The following is a 15,946-nucleotide window of genomic DNA, read 5'->3' as shown; positions in this document are numbered from 1 at the left end:
TGTTGTCAGAGGTCAGACAGTTGTCTGCAGGGGACAGAGGAAGAGGTAAGACAGAGTATTTACATGGGTCTTTCAAAGACTTGGGTGATTCAAATGGATCACTTTGTATTTTACCTACCAGAACCTGGCAAATATTCCCTCTACAAGAGAGAGAGTGTGTCCCACTGCTGAGAGAACTTGTATCTGTCAACGTGGAGGTATTTCTCCTACTGGAAGCCACTGTGCCCCTTGGTTGAAAGGGTAAGAAAGAAGCTGAATAGAGAGTGAGCTGCTGGCTCAAGGCGTTACCCTTACCCTCTGGCCTGGAACTGGAAGACTGGAGAAGATTTTGGGGGGCCTTGAGCACAGCAAGCATGATGGGATCAAATGCCTCTGAGGTCATCTTTATCTCTGTCAATCACAACATCACCTTGATGGGTGAGTTGACTTCACTGATTAACTGGTTTCTGTATTGTTTGTCTGCAGTGAAATAGCTTTTCTACAGATCTATACATCTGAAAGTTAAAATCTCAGACAGGAACACACCTAATTCACCTTAATTCATTGCTTACTTTTCAGGAAAGGTGTGGTTCATCGTGATGATCTTCCTTCGTATCCTGATCCTCCTCTTTGCTGGTTATCCTCTCTACCAGGACGAGCAGGAGCGATTTGTATGCAACACACTTCAGCCCGGCTGTGCCAACGTGTGCTACGATCTATTTTCTCCCATCTCTCTCTTCCGCTTCTGGCTGGTGCAGCTTATCACCTTGTGTGTCCCCTACATCATCTTTATCATCTATGTTGTCCATAAGGTCTCAAATAACCTCACTGTGGACCTAAACTCCTCGGGTCACATTGAAGCCTTGCCGTTCAAGATCCACCAGGAGCAGTTCAGCAAGACATTTGTAAACAAGAGGCCTCTGGTGGCTGAGCGAGGGTGGGCCCGGTGTTTCACAGGAGCCTACATCCTCCATCTGTTGTTCAGGACGTTGCTGGAGGCAGGATTTGCGGCAGCTCACTACTATCTGTTTGGTTTCTACGTCCCCAGGAGGTTCCTGTGCCAACATCCACCATGCACTACCCAGGTGGACTGCTACATCTCCAGGCCCACTGAGAAGACCATGATGCTCAACTTCATGCTTGCTGGAGCTGCTCTTTCACTTTTCCTAAATGTGCTGGATTTCATCTGCGCCATCAAGCGCTCTGTGAGGCAGAAGAGGAAGATGAATGTGGAGAAGATTTATGAACAAGAGCAGTGTTTCCTTTCAGGTAGAGGAGCGAGCAGAGTAGTAGACCCAAACGCCTCCCTGGTTCAGCAGGATCTAGAGGCAGAGGCTGGTCACACAGGGAGTTTTCGGAAAAGACGAGGCAGCAAGGGCTCTTGTGGCGTGGGAGTGCTTGCTTTAGGTCAGGAACCATCCTGCCTAGAGCGCTCCTCCCTTTCCCGCTCTCCAGAACTTCCAGCCTGCAACACCAACGGAAACAACGGCTACTCAGTTTCCCAAGAGGAGGCTCTGGAAAGGAATGGCAGTGAGGTGGCTCTCTGCCCCCCAGAGCCAATGGGGACACCCAGATCCATTCGTGTTAGCAAACGCAGTCGACTAAAACCGCCACCTCCGCCCAGACGGGACCTTGGGTCATCCCCCAGGGAGCCAGCAGGACCTTTCGGCGACGTTTCCACAGCAACAGCAATTTGTACCAGAAGGGTGGGTCAGTATACGCTGGTTGAGCTGGCTAGTGGTGCAGAGCTACAGACCAATGATGAAGGGCAAGAGAAAAGATCAGAGTGGGTGTGAGGGTTGGATTGCTTTATTTCCAGGTTATGTTGGAACACAAGGATGGGAACATTAAATATGGGAGCAATATGAGAACCAGGCAGAGATAATGCATGGCTGAGACATTGATAACAACTGATAGAGCTGACATGCTGCCATGCTTTCTACCTCATTTTTAAATTCAGACTGCACTATCACTTGAGGAGAATCCAATTCAACAGACTCCTGAGGTATGATCATATTTCCTGTGATTTTATAACCGATCAAATTTCCTTTGAGGAGCGTTCGCTGAGTGATACAAATCAACAAGAATCCATGTCCTGAATAGGAACCTTCTTAACAAAACAATTCAAGAATGACAGGACAATCTAGAGTAGAGCGTCCTTGAATGTACCTCAACCTTGAAAAAAATCTAAAAGAGTGTGGCCCACCTGTTTCTTCCCTTGTTAGCTTTCACCCCCTACTCCATGGACACACTGTCCGTAAACAAAGACGGGCCATGACCTGTCCCACATATACAACCCCACCTCCCACCACAGTCACTAGATGATACCCTCATCTCTTTTGTGTTCGGGTCACTGAGGGCCCTGTGCTTTTGGGTGACCTTTTGGAATAATATGGTCAGGCCCAAATGAAAGGCAATAACCTGGTTTAGGTAGTGTTATCGAGCTTATGGAATGGAATAGGATTCCTTTGTCAGAAGTGAAGGCCACTATGAAGGCCCCGAAAGCTGAAATGGGCTCACAAAGCAATTATGTTCCCCCATAGGGGCTCTGTATTTATGGAGACGGCTTGTCACTCTATTTCAGGGCCTCGCGGAGCTTAGGAGGAATACAAGCCTTAACATACACTGTCACTCGAAATAGAGCACAGCCGAGCACTGCAAAGGAGCAGTGTTGCCTGTTGCCCTTCAGGATAACTGCTCTACTGTGGTTTTAGGTTTCACCTTGATCAAAGCTCAGATTAATGTTGGTATGACAGGAGATCCCACTGTGACACATGCCAATCATAGACAGTATATATAGTGGAGCTGCTGTAACGTTTAACTAACTTGTTCATTGGCTCAAATGTTTCCAGGTTTTAGCAACCTGTCAATTTATTTCCTTCATATCTCTGGACTACTTTATAAAAGGTGAGTGTGAGGAGACTCCCACAGTAAATCCTTGCAGTTGCACCTGCCGCGGTATAGCTGAGGGGCCGGTCTCTGTGTAAACGGATAGCTCTTGATCTTCCTCCGCTTGTGGTCTCTTTGAAGGTGACAACAAAAGCTCCCAGGTCTCATATCTCACCTATCTACTGAAGGCTGCACCCTAAACGTCACAAGAGTGATCACAGGGGTTTCATTGAGACCTCAGCTGGTCTAATGCCGCACCTCCTTCATACGCACATTGTTTAGAAGCCAAAGCTGAACTCATTTACACTTATGTTTACTGGTATTCTGTACTGCTAGGTTGGGGTGGATGTTAAACTTTCTGGCAATTGTTCATGTAAAATGGAGCAAATGTGACTTCCTTTTTAAATGTTATTTTTGTTGTTATACATACACATTTAGAAAAAGATATGTTATATGATCACTTGAATTCTTTCATACTGACATTTATTTTTTATTTAAAAAAAAACATTTGTGCCTATCTCTTATTACAAATCATATTCCAATAAAATGTTCTAGTTATCTTCAATACAATATCTGATTTATTTATGTACATCTTCACACTCTATTATATGTACAGTTTGTTTCTTTATGAGGTGAACATTCTTTGATAGCCTGTTTGATCTCTTATGTTTCTATGTCTCATTGATTCTTGACTATGGCATTGAAGATGGTGTAATTTTTTTCAAAGCACTTTATTGTAACTATTCTTGTTTGATCCAGTCTATTGTACTGCAGTTGCTTTACCAATACTGTAGTTTGAAATGTTGCTGCCCTCCAGTGACGCAAAATGTGAAATGCTGCCATATATTGAATCCAAAACTTGAAATCCAATACTCCCTGGCATTGTGATGTCATATTTTGTATATATAAATATTTGTATCTTGATAAAATATTTGGTTGTGACTCTTTCCTTCAATAAAACAAGTTCCTTTTAAAAAAAATGTGTTTCCTGAATTTCCTGTGCTGTAGATTTTCTAAACATGTGTGGGCCCCTGCTGTCACTTAATTTGTTCTAATAAGCAGCAGCTCTTTCCTTTTGCTCATTTCAGGCCATCTTGTTAGGCACGACCTATGGGCACAACAGTTCATTTGGGAACTTGAGGGCCAAGGCACTCAGATAAAGTACAGTGACTTAGATAAGCCACAGCTTTCAGAATTTCATTGAGAGGTTTTGTGATGCTCAAAGCTGTTTTTCAAAATGCACACATACAGGTCATACTGGCAGGCAGGGCCAGATTAATCTGCTCAGGGGCCCCTGGCAAATATTAGATCAAGCCCCCCCCCCTCGGTGTCTTGTCTTGTGTTTAGAGTCACTTAACCTATTCAATATTAAACCCCATTCTTTGCCTCAATGGGGTGCAGGCCATGAAAGAGGCTATGATGATTTTGATACACGACCCCAAGACATTTTTGTCAGTGACCTCACCAAGAATGGTAAGGTGTCATAGGACAGAGTAATATCACTTAAAGTGAAACTATGTACCCTGTTTCAATGAGACTACGTGACTTTTGAAAGTAGAAATGACCACAGTCCTAGTTGGAAGGAGGATCGTCGCTTTGCTCTGATAACTTTGAGGGATTTTGGTCTGGAGAAGCAGTCCATGGAGGAGAGGATTCTAGGAGAGATACAGCACACGATGGAAACACTGGAAAGAAGCATTGGTAGGCCATCTGTGGCCACACTTACTTGACTTCTCACACGGCACACTATTATGCAACGTCCTGCTACAGATAAAGTGACCCTGCTGTGTCATTGTTGCATCTGTTACAAGTACAGTGATGAGTCCTCGAGTTATGTTTTATTATGCAGACTCCAACATCATCTGCCGGGTTCTGTTTGGTACACGTTATGAAGATGACGACCACTTCATCAAAGTGGTTGTTCAGGTGTTTTAAAGAAAACATCCAGATAGCTAATGGACCCTGGGCTACGGTGAGTCACAACATGTTTGTGAGGTAACAACTTTAGCTGAGAGACATTTTGCTACCGACAGTGGTAGTGAAATTAAGTAGGGCTACTTTATATAGTTAAAGTGCATAATGCTCTGATAGTAATGCAGTTAAATGGGTTCCCATACTTTTTTTTATATGAAGAGCACCCAAATAGATTTTTCAGCTTTTATCTTTAATCTATATTCCAAATTTAGAATCAGAATTACCCAGAAACCTTTTGTTTGTCTGTTCCACAGGCCTCCTAACCTGACGTTATGTAGACTAGCCAGTGACTCCACATCCTCCAGTGCGTGCCCCTCCTGTCTTTCTCCTCATAAGCATTTGAATGGGGATGGACACGCCTGCCTAACAGCCTGCTGTTTCCTTAAATATATAAGCATTTAAACTGATGTTTAAAAATAAAAAACTGCTAATTACAAAAGGGATAGATTTAGCTTGGAATATCATCTTTTTGTTGTGCACAGATGTGACTTGCAGCTAAAGTTTAGACGTCTCACCTCTTCCCTTTCTACTGTTACACTGAATGCATATTCACAAAAGGTGTATCTTCCCTTACAGCTGTATGACTCATGATTCAAAACCTGCCGCTGCCCTCGTGAAGGCACTTCACTTCATTGCGGTGGGTTTATTCACGAGGCCTGGAGAACTACGTTGTCTGTTAAAGAAAGATGACATCCAAACGACCCCTCTTCTCTTTCCAGAGTGGCGATAATGGCTCCTCTGAGCAGAGACTCATCATGTTTGTTGTTGATCTTCACTTTGCTGGGACTGACACCACGTCTAACACCGTGCTCACTGGCTTCCTCATGATAAAACACAAACTATCCTCTGATACCAGCTTGTCCAATGTGAGGATTTTGCTGTGTTTCATATAATTGTAAACTAAATATGTTTGAATTTTGGACTGCTTGTCCGACATAAGGAGACATTTGAAGACTCCACCCTTGGTCCCTTTTATAGTGTTTTTTTAAAAATGTTTTACAGACAATTAACCAAGAAAATAATTGTGCTTTTGCTGGAGGAACAAGATAATTTAAAAGAACAAAGACTATGAGGATTTAAAAAGGACATTAAAGGAAAGAAAATTAGAAGAAATTAGAAACTAAAGGAAATAAAAGAAAGGGACCTTTGTTTGACAGTTTGTTATTCAGTAATGGATTCCTTTTTAGGACAGGAAGTTAGTGTTCTTTTGTAAAGCATCAGATACTTAAAAAAAACGTGTTGCCTTATATTAAATAAAAGCAGTACTTAAAATATGCTTTCTTCTCAGTACTAACCGAGGAGGAACAGTGGAAATTCCCTCACAAATTCAACCATGATAACTTCCTTAATGACCAGGAAGAGTGTGTTAAGCCTGAGGCCTTCACGCCTTTCTCTACAGATAAGTGAGACCATCTGTCATCTTCGGTTTTAAGAAATGTACACAATTTAGTGATTGCAAATGTCTCAGGTCCTTGTATGTGTCTTGAAGAGGCTCTGGCTTGTATGGAGCTCTTCTTCATCCTCACTGCTGAGGAAGTTTGAGAGGATGCAGGACAGCCAGACTACACCCCTGTCTCCTCAACCTCACCATATGAAGGTCCAACTCAGGGCCACACAGTAGACAATCTTCAGTCACACAGGAGAAACAATGAAGATTGATCCAAATGGACACAAGCGGTGATAGTGTCCATTTAGTGCTGCGAGAGTAAAGACAACATGTAGTTAATGGCTCCCTCAAGTGGACAGAATTGGGTGTTGCGTTTAATAATAATAATAATAAAAGGTTTGTCCTCTAAAACTATATTACGTGTAACTTTCAGCATACTTTAAAAACAGCCTTTGTGAATGTCAAATTGAACTCCTTTTGAAAACAGATGTGACCTGTTGAAACTGCAAGGAACTAACTAATTATCATTAAAATAATAAAGCTAAATTGTTTTCAATAAATACTATCTAAAATGCAAAATGTTTTGTTAAATTATGTGTGTATTTCAATTCCCTTGACAGTAACACACGGCACACAGAGTTACAGTCTGTAAATCGGGTCACCCTCTTTGTACACCACATACAGCCCGTTGACTGCTTATCGTCCGATTGTCTCCTGCTATTTATTTATTATTAGAACCATGACATCACACCCATTTTCGATGATGAATGCGAGCATGTTTGTTGGACTTAAGATCCCCCCCTGATGTGACCGTACCCAGGGCGAATCTGGCAAAACACTCGGCGCTTCAGATGAAAGAAGTTTTCGTTTTGTGTACATGTCAGTCAGTCAGTGAAGGACTGAGGGGACACAGTGTTCTGCCGCTGTGTGTGTGTGTGTGTGTGTGTGTGTGTGTGTGTGGAGGGTGGGGGTCCTTGGATTGGAAGAGGCAGCAGGGGTGCACTGTAAGGACTACTAAACCACAGAGGCATTGTTACTGTGCCAACAGGGAGCCGGCCATTTATGCTGATATCTTGTGAGGCTCAGTCATAGTGCTCAAGTGAAGCCTTTATGGTTAAAAACTGCATGACTGACACTACATTCATTTTCCATTCTAGTTTTGTTTGACCACAACCGTCTTCCTGAACTCACCTTTTTAAATGTGCAAACCTGCAAAATGTTCGATGACGTCCAAGTCCCTCAGAAGCTATAACCATGAAGCCGGAGCCCCTCTATTTTCCAACATCTGCCGTCTCAAATGGCCAGCTGGGAATAATGTGCTTGAGCTGGAGGTCAGGAGCTTCAACATTAATCTAAATGGGTCATAGAAACCCGAGGTCACTGTTCTGCGTTATGCATGGAAGGATGAATTCATGGAAACTCCGAGGTTTTTAGTGCCATTGTTCATCTTCCACTGACAAATGTAATCTGGAAAATAAAAAATAAATGATAGTAACTGGCATATTTTTACGATACTCACATGTGTAGGTGCTTTAAACTACAATTGTGATTACTAAGAGTACACAGCTACTAATTAATATCATTATTAAGTTATATTTTTGTAACATAAGTTGTCATTCCAATCAAAAATACTGAATATGGTCTGATATAGTTGTCTTTAATACAAAAACAACTAACACATATAACAAGATACTGTCCACAGCTGCAATATCTCCTTTCATGTAATACGAGATACAAAAACAACTTTCTCCCAGATGTATCCTAAGGATCAATAGTATTAAAAAGCATGACCTGCCTATCATCCTTCTACTCTGCCATAAATATTTGATGGGAAACCATGTCAGAATGTTCTTCCTGATGCCACAAATGAGGCTGTAACATCTGTATATAGAGAGAGTGATCGGGAAAGAAGACAGTTCAATCAGTTGCATTTGAGGATCATTACCTGGATACATGTTGGATTTATTTGTTACCAGATTTGTTTACGATGGTTACACCTCTGCACCCACGCAGCCCAGTGAAACCACATACAAATGTTTGTTATGGGCCATGGTTAGCAGTTGAGAAGAAGCCCTGACAAGATCAGATAAGTTTCCATAAAATACTTCGTAATAAAACTAAACCATAAAGTCAGACTTGACCTGGACTATTACCGGTTAATACCCAACCATTCCGAGAGCCCTGCCCTGTCTGTGTGAAGGTTCTCTTAATGACGCTCTCATACTCTCTGCTGTTAACTGCACTGAGTTGGGCCGGTGACCCCTGTGTTGGAAACAGGCAGTTACCTGTTAATTACAATGTGCGCATAACGGTCATGCCAGGACATGCTGCTTTTGTGGAGCCAGATAGCTGGGTGAGGTGAGGTGGGGGGGATGAGTCACAGCGATTTAGCAGTAAGTGTCACTATCAAAATATTAAATAAATGTTCTGAAGAATGGTCCTAAACTTTGACCAATGTGTCATAAAATGCTCATAAAAGTAAGATAAAGTAACTTTTAGTGAATTTTAAGTGTGTCCAAAACTATTCCGTTTGCTATCAACAAACAAAAGCAGCAAGAGCTCAAATCTGAGACGCTGAAGGGAATGTTTGTCATTTTTTCACTACTTTTGCATTTTGTAGCTGCTGCATAATTATTTGCTGAGACCACGTCTAAACACAGAGAAGTTTATGTTTGGCACTCAAAATGACATTATTCTAATAATATTGACACCCCAGCGCTCTTAAGCGTGTGGAGATGTACAGCTCTTCTTCTACCACTAGGTGGGGCTGCACATTAATGTCACCGCTAAGAGCTGGCAGTGAGCTGGAGCTGCTCACTGTCTGAGGTTTTTGAGGTAAACACCAGAAAAACAAGCTACAAGACTGAAAGCAACCATGACTATTTGTTGGAAATATAACAGCAAATGATTCAGAGCGTGAACTTGTAAGCAAGATCTTTACCAAACAGAGAGCAGTGCAATGTTTACTTTTTGTTTAGGAAGATTTAAACTCCCAAACTTGATCTTTAGTAACTTTACACAAACACTAAAACTACTCAGAATGCTTGATGAGCTTTGTGGCAGCACTGATGCAAGATTTATATGGCTGATTTACACCACCAACAGATGCATGTCTGCACTACAGTGAAAAGAAGCTTTTGGGGTTTACATCTACAGTCTGAGCGTAAAGGAATAAAGTAGGAACAAAGCAGTCACTACAAAGCTTACTATCACAATTGACCAGCAAATCAAAGGCATTTCTACGCTGGGTTACAGTGTATCATCTAATGCCAGCGCATTGGGTTAATTGGGACCGAACCAGATACATTTGTAGCAAGAAATGCCTCGATTAGGGGGCCCTAAGATGTGAGATCATGTGAACAGACCACCTGTGGGGCTTTCATTGCTTTTTCAATATCATTCATGTCAAGGCCCCTGCACTCGCTGACACAGCTTGAGCCGAGGGAGAAGATGTTTCAATTGAGGCTCTGCGAAAAAACCAAACACAAGACACAGGGGCTCTGGCAGGTTTCAGCTCTGACAAACCCAGAAAAGCGAGGAGTTCTAAAACGCTCTTTCAATTGTAGGATGTCCATCAAAGCATCCAAATGGGGACGTTTAGGGGGAACCTTGGCACATCAGACAGACACTCCTAATACACACCACCTTTATTCTAGGCTGTTAAAAAAGAAAGATCAAAGTTTCTGCAGATGAAAAGGGTCTGTTCCCTGCATTTATACCCCCATTCACCCACTCCCTCTTTTACTAAATTAAGAAAGCGGGCTTCGGCAGGCATGTGAAGAGGACTTCAACAATTATGGAGATGCTCCAACTCAACCCCTGCCTCTAATTACCGGTCTCTGATGGTTAAAAGGGCTTCCTTTTTAGCCGGGACTCTCAAAAAGCCGCTATTGCTGCTGCCATCCTCAACAAGGTGACCACAAGGAACCACAACATATGCCTGCACAGACTTGAAAACACAACAGCCTCATTTGCATGGGAAAACACCGCAAAAGTTACACAGATGTATTTGATTTATCAAATGTTTTATTGTCAAAATAAAGGTCATATTTGCTTTGTCACAAAAAGAGACATCTACACTTTGTACAAATTTACAATAGCTTATAAAGTTTTCTTTTATACACAAATGTACAGGTTTTTTTTACATAACTTTTATATAAATACATTTGAAATTACAAAATGAACGACCCGTAAAATACTTGGGCACTATTAAGGCTTAATTTAAACCATCTTTGATGTGATTGAATTGTACAATGTAATCTGGCACTATGTAGATAAAATGGCAAATGCTCTTTGTATGAAGCTAGTTCGGAACACAACTGTCTCTCTGCCTAAAACAAGTAATGCCCAGGTTGCGTAAAAACCTCAGCCTGCACCTCTAATACATATAACAGGGAGGAATTAACCTGTGTGAATGCCAGGTACATTGTTTCAACCAGCTCTCCCCACAGAGGTGTGTGAGTTTGGGAGAATGAGGGTGGGATACATCAGCAGTAGTTCATTACTATGTAAATTGCTTAAGACAGGGACTGATGGGTTATCTCCCAAACAATTAGCAGTCCTCATAAGCTGCTTTTTTCTCATTCAAACCTGCGACAATGGCATCTGCTTGGGGCAAGACACAGAGCTGGCCGTGCCTGACCTCCACGTTAGTCCGGTGCTCACGTCGCTGTACATGGAGCCGCTGGTGCCTTTACTGCCCCAGCAGCACCTGGTGCAGAAAGTCCTCCAGGAGTCCAAAGTTTTACCAGACCAGATCCACACTCCGGACGTGATGCCCACAAGAAGGCACATAAAGTACTTTAACATAAAAACGGCATAGTCCGGACTCCTGCGGTCCCTCTCTAATAAACAGTTTGAGCAGTTGTGTGTGATCTCCCAGCTCTGCCTGTTGTGCTGCTCATAAAAGTAACAGGCGACTATAATAGTGGCTGGCACCGTGTATAGCACAGTGAAGATGCCAATTCTTATCATCAGCTTTTCTAGTTTGTCTGTTTTGGTGCCACCTTGTTTGATGACGCTGCGGATCCTGAACAGGGACACAAATCCGGCCAGGAGGAACATAGTGCCTATGAATAAATAAATCACCAAAGGGGCGAGAACGAAGCCCCGTAGGTTGTCCAAGTTCTGGTTCCCCACGTAGCAGATGCCAGCCACTGAGTCTCCATCCACGGAGCTCAACGCCAGGACCGCGATGGACTTCATGCTGGGGATGAGCCAGGCGGCCAGGTGGAAGTACTGGGAGTAACTGGCGATCGCCTCGTTGCCCCACTTCATCCCGGCTGCGAGGAACCAGGTCAGAGAAAGGATGACCCACCAGATGGAGCTGGCCATGCCAAAAAAGTAAATAAGGAGGAATACCACTGTGCACAGTGCGGGTCCGGTGGTTTCATAGTGGATGTGCTCCAGGTCGAACTCCCGGTTACACGCGACTTTCTCGTGTCCGGCGATCAGTCTGACAATGTAGCCGACTGACACAAACATGTAGCACGCTGAGAGGAAGATGATGGGTCTCTCTGGATACTTGAACCGCTCCATGTCGATGAGGAAAGTGGCGACTGTGGCAAAAGTTGATACGAAGCACAACACGGACCAAAGTCCTATCCAAAAGGCGGTGAATGCTCTCTCGTCGTGCGTAAAATAGGGGTTGTGGCACGGCATGGCGCAGTTGGTGATCTGACCCGTTTTGACACGGTTGTAGAGCGGGTGACGGTCCGTGTTCACAGACACCATAGGCTCCAAACACTTGCACCCCGGCTCACATGGGGTGGTAGGCGGCTTGTATTTCCCAGGGGCGCCGGGTCGGCTGGGCTTATTTTTAGGCGGATTGTAACCTTTACCGGGGTGGTTAGTGGGTTTCGAGAGGACAGGAGACACTGTAGTGGAGTCGGTTCTGTTGTAGTCCATGCAAAGAGTGTCGGGGTTGCCTTGCACCGGCAGCAGGTCACACTTCATCCTGTCCGGCCAGGGGAAGCCGTACTGCCTCATGAGAGGCGCACAACCAGCCCTGGCTCTCTCACACACGCTCCGGCACGGCGGGAGAGGTTTTTTATAGTCCTCCAAGCAGATCGGGGTGTACATGCTGCACAAGAAGAACTTCAGGTCAGGAGAACACTGAATCTCAACCAGAGGCCAGAACTGGTGCACCTCCAGTCCAGCCTCGTCCTGTGTGTCGTGGTTAAACTGGTTAGGCATGTAGGTGTAGTTGTAGCCGATCCCCTTACACAGGGGCACGGCTATCTCCTGGCAGGTGATCTCCTTGGCCGTGGTGCAGCTGGATCGGGGCAGGAGAGCGAGTGAGAGGAGCAGGTAAATCCCAAACAGGTCCATCCCTCCGGCGCGTCGTATCCCCCCTCTTCTGTTCTGGTACCACCAGCAATAAATCCTCTCAGCCGTCTGCTTTTGCCTCTGGTCCGGTTAGATGTTGCGCAGCGAGCCCATCTCGCTTCTGTCAGGATCTTGCACGGAGTTGCAAGCAATGTGCAATCCGTGTTTACTTTCAGCTCAGGAGGAGGAGGAGAGAAAACAGCCTTCAGGGCGGCGAGCAGCAGTCAAGATGGCTGAGAGAAGAATCCACCTTCTTCTGGAAACTGCTTTCAGTATCCTTACACAGTATGTTATTAAAAAAATAAGTGTTGCTGTCCGATCGACACACACACAAAATGTGGGCCTTCTTTCTTTCTTCAAAACACAGCGACTACATTCAGTCGGCTTGTCCCACCTTAGTCCTGGTTCCCATACAAATCAACGGCTTGGAGACGAAGCGGTGCCAATATATACCGGAGCCTCACAAGGCTACACCCCCCAGAGCCTCTCCTCCAATCACAGAGCGGCAGAGGCGGTGCTTCACAGCCGTCAATCAAGTGTTTTACCTAAAGATGTTTTGCTATATCGCTTTATGATCACACTACTTCTGCCGGTGTCTGTGGCACCGGGGTGCATGATGCTGATGTGGATGATGTAGAAAAACGATGTTACCCTAAGTTGATAACCACAACTCAAACAACCACATATTGAGACAAAAATAAACAATATTGTGTGTTTTTCTTTCAAAATACCAAATTTTCATTGCAGATTATAGTCAGCGTGTTTATGAAATTATGTCAAACCCAGAGCCACGGCTGGTCTACAATAAACTATAATAACCCTGCAATGAATCCCCCTAAACCCATTTCATATAGCAAAACTATAATTTTAACAGTATAATCATAATAATATAAAAGTAATTATAAAGACTCTATGAAGTAGTCTATACCAGACGCGCTGTTAGTAGGATTAATAACCTACTATTTTCATAATTGTTCTCATTGACTGAACTATCTGTTCACTGTCTTGCAACTTCCTTTAAATAGTCTCACACCAATCGTAACATGCACACCAGGCAGGCAGCGCGAGGATGCGTCTAGCTCTATATGATTGCTCCTGTGTGAGCGTGCGCGTGTGCTTGTGTGTGTGAGAGAGAGAGAGAGAGAGAGAGAGAGAGAGAGAGAGAGAGAGAGAGAGAGAGGGAGAACTGTTTGGTAAATTGGCTAATTTGCGCATGATAAGACTACCCAGGGAGCTGTCTGTCCTTGCGAAAAGCTGTTTTATTTTTTAAATGAGGTGCTAATGTTTCGTTTAAGGCTTGCATGGAACTCCGCGGGAGGCGTAATTGCGCGAGGCAAAGACCAAGAAACACAGCACACTGAGACAGTGGCAGAGCGCTTATTCCAACGTTAACATGCTTACATGTGTCTGGTGATGTAGTTATTTGACAGTAATTTTATGGTAGTAAATGTTTTTTAATAATGTTTGATATTGTCCTGTAACTTCTGTATAAAGACTTGCTGTGTGTTCTTATCTCCTGTAGAGATATACTATTTATAGAGGTGTGTATACTTTTGCAGTGATATTTTCAGTAGAGGAAAGTAACTAAGCACATTTACTAAAGTAAAAGGATGTTTTACTCGCATACTTTACACTGTTGCATGCAAGACTTGTAATTGAGTATTTTTGTAGTGTGGTATTGATACTTTTTTTTAAATAATACTTCTACTTCTAAATATATCTGTTGTCCCTTAAAATATGTTAGAGAGATACTGCTTGCATACACGAGCAGAATGTTTAGCTATATTGTAAAGGGTAATATAAATATTGCACATATGATAATGCTTAATGTTTTACCTACAGTAGATGAGGGATTATTAACACAAGTTATTGACACATCATACTGATGAATTGCACATCATAATTTTTGTCTGTCATGTTAAAAAGTTGATTTTACAAAAATAAAACACTCAATAAACTCATAAAGGATGTATAATTGATGTTTTATCAGAAAATCACAGACTGTTCAAAGATGCTTCTGCTAAAACGAGGCAGAGAAGTTACCCATGTGATCAGCACATCTGTTCGAAACTCGATATTCATTTCACTAACAAGAGGGACGTGCTTTCGAATAGACATTCTGTCCTCCACTGTGCGTGCACACACACACTGTTCGGGCAGAGTTTGTGTACTGGGATGCCAAGGTGTGGTCTTCTAGTGCGAGTGTTTAAAAAAGCATCTATCTCCCAGTTTCCCATCCTCGCATAATCTAGGTGTGCTAGTGTTTGGAGTTTAGGTTTAGTTGTATTTTGTTTGGAGTGGAGCCAGGACTTTATCATGTGAGGCAGCTTTTTTCGCAGCCTCGACTCACAGAACGCATGAAAAAGCCTGCAGTGAGCTGAGCATCAGGAGAACACGGATTGATTAAGTGACTCGCCACTGTGAGATAACAAGGAATGAGCTCTGTTAATGGCTGTTTGCTTTTGATTAGGAAACAAGAGTTCGGCTAGCCGGTGACACAGAGTTGAGTGAGAGTATGTGTGTGCACACCATGGATGGTGTGGTTTTTCTCAATAATAAACCCTGGTGTTTGGGATGAGTGAAAAAAGGACACATAATAAAAAGGGAGTGAGGGTAAGATGGTCACAGTGTGGGAGATTGATGAAGGGAGGATAGAGGAAGGCAAGAGAGGGCGTCAAGTCTGTTCCATTCAGAGCTAATGATTTACTCTGAGGGAATCCACTCATCTCCTGTTTGCAACGCAGAGCTGCACACTGTGAGAAAATATCTCCCCAGACCAAAGCCTTAAAGAAACACTCTGTAACCAACGAATAAAATCCAGAATCACATCCAGATCCCAAGTTAACTTGTTCAATTTAATGCCCCATTCTGTCTGTCAGAATCAAGTGCTCCCGCTGAAGAAAAGGAAGTCCATCAAGTGCTGCTGCTGAAGAAAAGGAAGCCCATCAAGTGTAACCGCTTGCCAGATCCTGGATTTACCTCCGAGATGGTGAGATTGAGATATGCTAATGCAACTTTATCTTGTAAAGGAAAGCTTCGAGGAGATTTAGCCAATCTGCTGGACACAATTCTAAGAGCCTCGGTGGCATTTAGCCGGCTTGCGCTAACCCGGGGATGCTTGTTAAGACTTCATTAGCTGTGTTTGCTCAGGCCTCTCCTCTCCAAAGAGGTAGAGGAGGGCTCCCCGGGCTCCAGCCTCAGCCCCGCTATAGACACTCCATATGGGGCTTGTTTGCTCATGGCTGGCCTGGTAATCACTTTCAGGTGGAGCTGGAGGAGACGGAGCAAGGCTGAGGGGATTTTGGGGAGAGCTGGGAACCTCCCCCCCCCCCAAGCCCCAGCCCCCGCCGGCAACCTCCTTTTCCACCGGGGTACTCCTGAGGTGACAGA

At 43.7% G+C, this 15,946-nt stretch overlaps 2 protein-coding genes and 1 pseudogene across 2 annotated transcripts; 2 read left to right on the top strand and 1 right to left on the bottom strand.

The window, feature by feature from the left end:
- The first annotated feature begins 281 nt into the window (after positions 1-281).
- On the top strand, positions 282-1,775 carry gjd4 (gap junction protein delta 4). Its single transcript, XM_029458289.1, has 2 exons — positions 282-417; positions 559-1,775. Exons 1-2 carry the CDS (start codon positions 354-356, stop codon positions 1,773-1,775), a joined length of 1,281 nt encoding a protein of 426 aa, XP_029314149.1. The 5' UTR covers positions 282-353.
- A 446-nt stretch (positions 1,776-2,221) lies between these two features.
- LOC115025795 (cytochrome P450 2C8-like) lies at positions 2,222-6,463 on the top strand (annotated as a pseudogene).
- A 3,781-nt stretch (positions 6,464-10,244) lies between these two features.
- Positions 10,245-13,213, bottom strand: fzd8a (frizzled class receptor 8a). The gene has a single exon (XM_029458153.1). It carries the CDS (start codon positions 12,557-12,559, stop codon positions 10,814-10,816), a length of 1,746 nt encoding a protein of 581 aa, XP_029314013.1. The 5' UTR covers positions 12,560-13,213; the 3' UTR covers positions 10,245-10,813.
- Between the last annotated feature and the right edge of the window lie 2,733 nt (positions 13,214-15,946).

The sequence above is a fragment of the Cottoperca gobio genome, chromosome 20, assembly GCF_900634415.1.
Source record: "Cottoperca gobio chromosome 20, fCotGob3.1, whole genome shotgun sequence".
NCBI classification, from domain to species: domain Eukaryota; kingdom Metazoa; phylum Chordata; class Actinopteri; order Perciformes; family Bovichtidae; genus Cottoperca; species Cottoperca gobio.
The sequence above is the reverse complement of the archived record's forward strand: the minus strand, read 5'-3'. Positions and strand labels throughout refer to the sequence as shown.